Consider the following 9,904-nt stretch of genomic DNA (forward strand, 5'->3'; position numbering starts at 1 on the left):
AGGGCAGGGCGAGTCTCCAGGAGGCGGAGCCCCACGCCTTTGGGGGCGGGTGTTACGTCACTTCCGGCGCGCCGCCGCCCTGCTCTAGTCCCGAGGAGATGGCGGCCGCTGTGCGTAGCCGGTGGTTCCGGTGCTGCTCCGCCCTGCTCAGGTATCGCCTGGCAACCCCCCCCCCCTCCGTGAGAGCTCCGCCCTAGACCCCGATCGCCCCTGAGACTCCGGTGTAACCTCCCGGCGGGCCGCCGCCTCCTCCCCCGCCTGTGAGCCCGAGCGTCTCCTCCCGCCTTCTGAAACCTCTGGTCCCCGGTGCCCCCGCGATCTCTTCCGCCACCGCGACACACCCCTTACCTCCTAACCCATGAGACCGCCGCGCAGCTCCTCAGGCCATTGACCGCACCCCTCCGTGCCTCAGTTTCCCCTCAGTAGAGCGGGGGTGAGCCCCGCGCTTAGAGATCCTTGGCGCACCAGGGCTACAGACATTAAAGGGTCATTGGCAAGGTCTGAGCTTTGGGACTCACCCCTTTTGAATGGGCTGCTCATTACAGGAACTTTGGGCTGCCCCATTTTTTGCGTGAAGTTTGAAAATAAAATTATTTTACCACACCCCTCCCCCGTGTCCCTGCAGGACTTATTTTCACAGTTAGTGCATTGGTCAAGTCTGGCAGTTGGTCTAACCCACATGGAAAACTATTTCTAAGATTATCTGTTGTACCAGCCTGTTAACTTGACTCTTGTCAAAGTAACACATTAGGCTCCTTATTTGGTTTGCTTAATACCATGAACCTCCAAACACCTATGCATGTACTTAACTGTAAGCACACAAGCAGTCCCATCTAAGTAAAAATATGGGGGAAATTAATTTTAAAATCTCTTAATTTTCACTATGTTTACATTTTCATAATGCCCTCAATTTACATAGTGAAATTAGGCTGTTCTCACTTTTGCTGAGAGTCGGTCTCATGTATTGGTTCCCATGAACTAGTGCAGTGTTTGAGTTGTAAATAGTTATGGAGAATGTTTAAATCTAAAACAGTTTTTGTTTGGATAATAAATAAAAGTAATAAAATCACTTCTATTATTATTATTTTTAAAGTTTATGCCTAAATTATCTGGCAGGGTCCCTTTAAGTCTGTAACGTGCTAAAGACATTAATGTGAGCAAACATTGTTTGCTTTATACAAAAAGTTTCATTGACTTCTGTGTGGGAACTTGTGTGAGTGAGGTGAAGTGGCTTGGCTCATACATTTAGTTCTCACTGCACTGTTCATTTAGTTGAATATTTTTGTATTTTAATATGAAGATGGTATTCTTGCTCTTCTTTTCAGCTACGTGGACCACCTCTCATTTGTGATCACATAAGCAATTGCTGTAATTAATATCACTTCTCCTGATAACATGGCTGTAGTAAGACAGAATGTAACTTGTTTTAGTTGTCTTTTAATGCCATTTAGCTGCTGCAAATGATAAACCAGCCTTCCGCAAACCACCGGTGTTCCACAGGTCACAATTTGAGAATGAGTTACAAAATGAACTGCTCGTGCATTCTCAGAAATCTGACCTTCAAACCATATAAATGTAGTGAGGGAGAGAATAGATGCTTTTCACTTACGATTCGATACACTACCATACTATTTTATTTCAACAATAAGGCCCTGATGCTGCACACATTTACATTGACATAATCCTATTGACTACAATAGGACTGACTACCTGTCTATGAAGTTAAACATGCATAAGTATTGGTTTCAGGACCTCGGATTATAAACCTACTGTTCTGCTTACTTGACCCTGTTAGTGTATTTTATTATTAATCTGAATGCTTTGTATCCATGTTAATTATATTAATTGCTGACAATAAGCTTATTACTGAAGTTACAATACACAAATTGTTTAGCTTGTATCTTTCCTTGAGACTGTGATTAGGTAATTAACTTTAAAACAAAGTGGAATTTATTATTTGTATTGTGGTAGTGCATCAGAAACCCAGTCATGGGCAGGACTCTGTGCTAGGCAAACACATAGCGTGAAAAAAAAAAAAAAAGTCTCTGCCCTCAAAGTGTTCTGCTCCTCCAGAATATTTATTTCCCAGTGTGCAGCTGTCTGTGTGCTTATCTTTGTTTCTTGTTCCCAGACAACGTTTTCCTGTTCTGGCTAATGCTAGGAGACGCTATTTCTCAGGACTGAGTGGCCCATGGAACAAAATGGTGGGAGTGGGTTTTGGAGTAGCTCTGTGTGCAGTCCCTATTGTACAGGTAAATGTACTGGATTGAATGTACATTACATGGATTTTAATATTCTAAGGTGTTTGATGGAAGAGTGTGCTTGTGGCAAATAGACCAATTTCTTGTATTAATTAAAACAACAGCCCAGTTATTGTATGATGTTATTAGTATGCATATTGCAGTATGCCCACTGAGCTTTCTGGGACATAGTTAGACATCTAGAAATTCTCTGCATCTTAGCTGACTTTTAAAAGAAGCACGAATTTAAAGTGATTCCACTATAAAGAGTGACTTAAATCCACTTAGCAAGAAACCATCATTCACTTTTAAAGATCAGTGGCAACGTAAAATAGATTTGCCCTAGTTTCAGTTGTCCCATAACTAAAATACTATTTTATAATAAAATTATTGAAAATTACTTGCTGTTACTTTGTGATGCCTCAAGCTGCCATGGCACATCATTCAGGAATCCCACTATTAACAGAGCAAACCCCACAATTCGTAGGGGGAAATCTACTTGTGGTCCTGGTATGTAATTAACAGAGTTTCAGCTCTTGCATGTTGCCTAGTGTGCCTGAACTTTTACAACCCACTGATAACCATCAGAGAGGAAACAAGATAAGAATGTGTTTTGCATATATATTACAATATTCTGACTCAGGCAAATATTGGGAAATAAAAATAGAAAAACTGGTTAAAAAAAAAAAAAAAACTTGCAGGAAAAGATGTTTTGGCGAGCTACTTCCGGAAATGTAGGCCCTTCAGAGAAGCAGTTACAGGACATGAGAAGAAGAGAATGGAACTATTGGAGTAAAATTTTGTTCTACTTTTTAGAAGTTAGTTATTTAAGAGTTAAGGCAGACCAGCAATTTATTTTTAGCAGTGGCTCCTGTGGGTTTTTTTTGCTTACCGGAAAAGACATTTTTATCATTATATGTTGTCTGTCTTTGAAAACCAGTGTAAAGACTGTGTAAATCTTTTGTCTTTCAGAAACATGAGCCCACTTCTCTCAGTCATGAAGCCTTGATTAGAAGGGCAATTTCTCTGGTAACAGACAGTACTTGTACTCTTCTCTCTCAAACAACATATGCATTAATTGAAGCATTAACAGACTATACAAAGGTAAGATGAGTGACTGCCTACATTAGTACAAAGTTAATACTGCAACAGCTGGAGTATTTAACTCTCTCACAAAGACAAGCTCTAACTGCACCTGTTAAATCAGCTCTTATACCTAAAATGGACTTTGACTTCACAAATCAATGTAACCGGGATGTAGAGCTTCTGGGGTAGCAGTTCAGCTTGAATCGGTGCATCAGACATGTCAAAATAAGTGAACTGAACCGAACATGTCCCTGGTGGACAATAGAGGAGGTGTTGCTGCTGTTTTGGAGTGGTCGTGATCCAAGGCACAAGCGATTTTTAGAGGTTTGTGAAACTCTCTTCAAGAGAAGCCCGGGCACGAACTACTTCCTGAAATGTGGACCCTTCACATGAGGAGTGAGGCTAAACTTTGCAAATAGTAGTCTAATATCTAGACAGAGAAAACCAAAGCCAGATATCAAGCATTCTTTAAAAATACATCCATTACCTTCCTGACTTCTTTTCTAGGCAAGAACAATACGTAGGTTTCATCAGAAACAAATATTTTTCCAATCTGAGTTTGAAACTCTAGAAAGGTCTATTTGAAATGTGACAAATGTGAAATTTGAAAAGTGCCAGATTAAGCAGAATAGTTGTCCATATTAAATTAACTACTGATTAGCATTGCCTTTAATATATCACTGTAGATAAGTAAATGTAGAAATTTAAGACTTACATGCATAAGGAGAATTTATCCATTACGTCTCATTCCTGCCAAGATTTTCAATACAAAATAAGCAGTTTGGCAATATTTCAATTCTAAAGTGTGTAATGAACTGGCTAGTTTTTGTGTATATGTACTACTGCCCTCTGCTAGATAGAATCAAAGTGTTTGTGTATTATGGGTCCTTATTTCAAGGGAGGTTCTCTTCTAGCTCAAGTGCTAATAGACTTGCTTTTTCAGCAGGAGAATCAGAGTTCTATCTGTGCTGTTACTATTAAGTTTCTAGGCTATCACAAAACTTGTTTTACAATATTAAACTGTCAATTTCTAATTTTTCTAGACTTTAATTACAATGAAATCTTTTCAACACATTGTTTCAGATTAATTACATTAATGAACACTAATACAATACCAGCAAAAGCAAAGTTCAAAAAGCACTTCTGAGATTATCCAGAAATGATTTCCTCACTAAATATTATAGGGGATTAAAACAAGGGAAAGTGTTAGAGCATTTCCCATTTTTGTCTACTGTGCAACATAAGACAATAATGTGAGAGCATCAGCAGATGCAAAATTAGTTTGAAAGTAAGTAGCACTTGCATATTTTGAGTACTTTTATCAAGTAGCTGTGCTAGACTTGTGCTCTTTTGCAGGCAGTTTACACACTGGTGTCTCTCTACCGGCAATATACAAATCTTCTTGGGAAAATGAATTCCAAAGAGGAGGATGCAGTATGGCAGGTGATCATAGGAGCAAGAGTTGAGGTAAAGAATTAACTAACTTCTGCAGTCATCAATTTGTCTCCTTTTTGTTATTTAAGAAATATTTCTCCATTCATTAATTTAACATGGCTGTAAGAGGGTCTTACAAAAAGTGGGTTCAGATAGTGTTAAACAGTGTTACATGGCATTTTGTTTTTAATTATAGATGACTACAAAGCAGCAAGAATTCCTGAAGTTAGAATCCAGTTGGATGACTGCTTTACATCTTTCAGAGATGGCAGCAGAAGCTGCATATCAATCAGGTATTCGGGCATTACTGTAATACACTCCTCAGTATCAGCTGGAATTTGTAATTTTTTAGCAAACTTTCCCCTGGCGCATAGGCAGTATTTATTATTAAAAAGGTGCAGGCAAGATTGACACTAAATCTAAATATGCTTAGTTCACGTGCAGACTGAGACTCACATGGTCTGATTTTCAGAGCTGCCTGTGTCTTCCACGGAGGACTCTGTATTTTCAGTTGAAGTGCTTAATACACCTCTACCCCAATATAACGCGATCCGATATAACACGAATTCGGATACAACGCGGTAAAGCAGTGCTCCGGGGGGGCGGGGCTGCGCACTCTGGTGGATCAAAGCAAGTTCAATATAACACGGTTTCACCTATAACGCAGTAAGATTTTTTGGCTCCCGAGGACAGCGTTATATCGAGGTAGAGGTGTACTTCTGAAAACCAGGCCCATAATTTAATACAATTATCTAATTATTTAAATGAAAAATAATAATAACAAACACCTGATTATTTCATTTAAGGAAATAAGGAAAAATTGCATTATAAATTTGACTAAGAAATATTCTTGAAACTAAATATTATATTAATGAAATAGTGAGAAGACTAGGTTGTTCAAGTACTGTAATATAGTCATTCACAGGTTCAAATCCAGAATAGACCACTAGTGACTGAAAATTGCCACCATGTGATGATTGTTCATCTTGGTTTATTTCTCACAGACCATGTGGCAAATTCACAGAAAATCACAACCTAATTTTGCACTAATTGGCAATCCAAACTTTGTTGGCAGGAATGTTCTGAGAAAAAAATTCCGATTCCGTCATATGATGATAGTCTAAAAATATCTAGTTATTAATCGACAATAAAGAGGAGTAAACTATGTTTTCAAAACTGTCTGATTTGCTTAGAACATGAACAGTTTAGTAAAACATGATATTTAATTACTACCAACTTAATCCTGGTCTTAATTGATGGTGTTTTCTCAGAAAGGCTGTTTCTGAATTAATTTACTTCAATTACTGTGTTTTTCAGGTGCAGATCAAGCTTCAGTGACAGCTCGCAACCATATTCAGCTGGTGAAAACACAGGTGCAAGAGGTACGACAGCTGTCACAGAAAGCAGAGACCAAATTAGCTGAAGCTCAGACAGAAGAGCTCATTAACACCAAAGTTGAGGAATCATCACAGCCATGCAGCATCCCAAAAACCACAGAGGAAGTCGAAGAGTCTTATCTTCGCGAAGACTGAAAAAAACCCTTCTAAATATCATCTTTGGAGTATTTGATAGCATACCACTAATTCCAGGGCCCTGAGTTTCCCACATCGTTAAGAAAATAGATGTTGGATAAGGAAAAGGCATTGAAGACAGGCATGCTATCTGTTGATAATTGGTGGCAGTGGGCAATAATTCTCTCCCCCACAGATTTGCTATACCTTAGCCACCAGCCAGATTCAGGTGTTTGAAACTGATTTATTTTTTAAATTACCATTATTATAATATGCATTGTTAGTAAATTTTTATTTAAGTGTACAACTATGCAAATGTGAAGTTAGCTGTTAAAGATACATTGTTGATGAGTGTTTGGATCTGCTGCCATGAGGGTCTAATTCAGATGATTTAATACTAAACCCTTGGAAATTCCCAATGTCTAAAACTAATTGTAGATTGCAACCAAAGAGGGACATTTAAAAATAATTATTTCTAGTCTATGAAGCAAGTTAATCTTAGTGGGTATTATATCTCCAGTCGAACAACAGAATTACATTTCATTGTCAGAAAGTCAGTTTGGTTAACAATGTTGATTTTTTAGTGCTGTTTTCTAATTATTTTGACTGTGACAATTCATAATGGGTATCTCATTGTTTAATAAAACACAAACTACTGTAGTCTAATTGCACTTAATTGTATCAAAAGAAGACAACTGATAGAATTGCTACAAATCTTGGAAATCTGTAAGATCTACACTCGGTGATTACTGTAGTATAGAGTATGGCAGATGTGTTTATGCAGACTTGCTTGTAATCTAATAGGAACACAACCAGCATGATGCAATACAACTGGTTTTCCATGGTAGTAAAGGAAGGATTTTGTTGCTGTGCCACATTTAAAATAGTGTGTGTGTCAACAGGGAACATAGTGTTGCAAAGGCAGATACACCACAAATAGTGGCAAATGCTATTTGATCACAGAATACAATGCTCAGAATGTGAATTTTCAAGCAGCGTAGCTGTAGTCTGCTCCAAATGGCAAGGAAAATGTAGCTTCCTCTTTGATAGTCAAATGACAGTGTTTCACTGCATGCTGGGTTTTCAAACCACATTTCAACAGTTCATGAGTATCTCATTTCTTTCCCTTTATGTCATTTAAGCAGTTTAATTTAATATTGAATATATGGTTGTATTTCCCCAAATTCATGTGTTGTTTTATTATCTGTACTGTAGAACGGTGGCGACTAGATTTTTATGAAAAGCTCCCTTTAATATTTGTATAATGCTGAATTACAAGACAGCTGAGTATTGGTAATATATATTTAGCCAATCGGTATGGTTTAGAGAAACAGAATTCTGTGTATTAGTAATTGTTAAATTTGTTTAAAGTGCCATTTTCTACAGGACCCCAGTCCGTGTGAAAGTTCCTGCCCCAAGATTTCTTGATATTCTTGTGTTAGATTATAGGTTCTGGACTTGTTTTGGCATTTATAACTAGCACTGAGTGTTTGAAAGTTTTCCAGCCCAATCCCACCCTTCCCTGAGAATATCTTTCTGAACTTCATTTCCATTTGACCTTTTTAACAAGGGGATTGGATCCCTGTAGCACTGTGCGACTGCAGCTAATGGGGAGTTTTAAACGACACAAGAAAAGAGTGCAGAGTAATCTTAGGTCATTGTAACTCTCCTGCATTAGTAAGAAATAAAATATTTCCTGGCTGATCTTTGCTTCGTTGCAATCAAATGTTTGGGTTTGTAAATGTTTGGTATCAAATGAAAAGATGTAACAGAAAATATTTTCACGGCCCCTCGCCAGAAGAAATCTTACAGGTGGAGGAGGGTGAATACTTTTGTAACACTAAGTTAGAGGTTAAATTAAAGCCTATGTTTACCAGTGAGTCTCTTCCAAAAACAACAAAAAATTTACACTTTGGTGATGGTCATAGCAGCCGTTAAGGACCTCTGAATACAGTTCTAGGATGGAGGATTATGGGAACCATCCCTAACAGAGGGGAGGTAGGGGGGAATTATTTGCAGTTGCACTGTTGGCACAAGGCTCTAAGCAAGCAACAGTGCCACACAGGGTCAGCCTCTCTCTGTAACTGCACTGTGTGAACAAAGCTGAGCGGCTGCAGATTAGCTGGTGGGGAGTTCTGGTGCCAAGCCATTTATATTTATCATCCAAAATTGCACGTACTAGCATTGTTGGATATACGTGTCATTGGTACAGCCCTCTTGTGCCTGCCAAGGTGCCAGTGTAGCTCTGTCACATGTTTGTGTGGTATAGACTATCAAGAAAAGATTGGATCCTATTTATGTAGTACCCTGGAAAGCAGAACAACGTTTCCTGTCTGAGTCAGGCTTCCCACACAAACCAACTTCTGTTTCCTTCTTCACTTGGTCACAGTTGTAATGTATCACTATTCTGCTAAAACAGCACACACATACCTCTGCAGCTGTAAACTCAGCCCTGTAACATGCGTCATTAACACCCAAACCAATTTGTCTACTTTGCCATTGGAGAGAGGCAAAGTCCTTTCCAGTCCTATCTACTGATAGCAGCTTATCACCACATGCTTAAGTTAGTTTGTACAGTGCTTGGAGAGGCACACTAAACATTATTTCTTACTGTATCCCACTGAGTTTGTATCTGGGATTGTCCAGGGTAACAAAGAAATGATACAGTAGTATTTCATAAAAGGTACCAACCCCTATCCTGGATAGCAGCACTGACACACACACAAGTGACTCACACACCTCTCTGGAAATGGATGAAAAGCACCCACACAGAATATCTGTGTCCAGTGAACAAGCTTCCTCTCTCTCTCCTAAAAATCCAAGCATTAAGTTTTACTACCCTACCTTATGCCTACGTTACAAATAGAGCAACATAGAAACACTTCAGACTTAAACACCTTCCTAATCATGTTTTTAACCCCTACATCAGGAATTTACTACACCTGAACAGAAAGGTGGGAGGGTACAGTAGTATTCATTAGAGACTTCTATTGTTCTTAATAAAAAAATAATCTGTGACCTGAAAGTTAAGTTTAGGTAAAGATGAACCCACATTATGGGCTAGTCTCTTAATGGCAGTTCTGCTTTCACAGATGCTCCTCTTCAACTGCTTATCTATTTCTATTATCTGTTCCTAGAATCTTACACAGGAATCGTGTGCTTATTCCAGGGCAGAGTCCACTACAAGAACAGTGAGCAAGTATCATACAACAGTGACAAGTGGAATAGTATCCAAGGTTACAATCCCTGGTGCCTTCAGACAACTACAACCCTAAGTAAAATGGTGGGACCCTCCAACACCAAAAGGGAATTGACAAGAACATCAGAAGTAACTAGAAAGGCAATTCAGGTTAAGCACTAATAAAAGCAAGCAGGGTAGTGACAGTGAAGGCATAATACACTGGCAAACAGGAACCCACAACATAAGAATCCATTGATTTGATGTAGTTTAAACAGTTTCGTCACAAACTTAAAAAGACAGGGAAGCAGAAATTTCTTGCTTCTAGTACCAGCTCTGTCAAACTCTCCTCTCCCTGGCCTTGTGGAAGGATGCAACTTACCCTCTCCATCCCTCAGTTTCTCTTGATAAGAGACCTCCCTGCAGTGGATCTCAAAGCACTTTACAAACAAACA

At 38.9% G+C, this 9,904-nt stretch overlaps 1 protein-coding gene across 1 annotated transcript; it reads left to right on the forward strand.

Moving 5' to 3' along the window:
- Positions 1–78: 78 nt before the first annotated feature.
- Positions 79–6,931, forward strand: DIABLO (diablo IAP-binding mitochondrial protein). Its single transcript, XM_026656971.1, has 6 exons — positions 79–151; positions 2,132–2,252; positions 3,213–3,344; positions 4,683–4,793; positions 4,957–5,053; positions 6,078–6,931. Exons 1-6 carry the CDS (start codon positions 99–101, stop codon positions 6,290–6,292), a joined length of 729 nt encoding a protein of 242 aa, XP_026512756.1. The 5' UTR covers positions 79–98; the 3' UTR covers positions 6,293–6,931.
- Positions 6,932–9,904: the final 2,973 nt, after the last annotated feature.

This window comes from Terrapene carolina, unplaced genomic scaffold, assembly GCF_002925995.2.
Source record: "Terrapene carolina triunguis isolate 2854851 unplaced genomic scaffold, T_m_triunguis-2.0 Scaffold234, whole genome shotgun sequence".
Lineage (NCBI taxonomy): Eukaryota > Metazoa > Chordata > Testudines > Emydidae > Terrapene > Terrapene triunguis.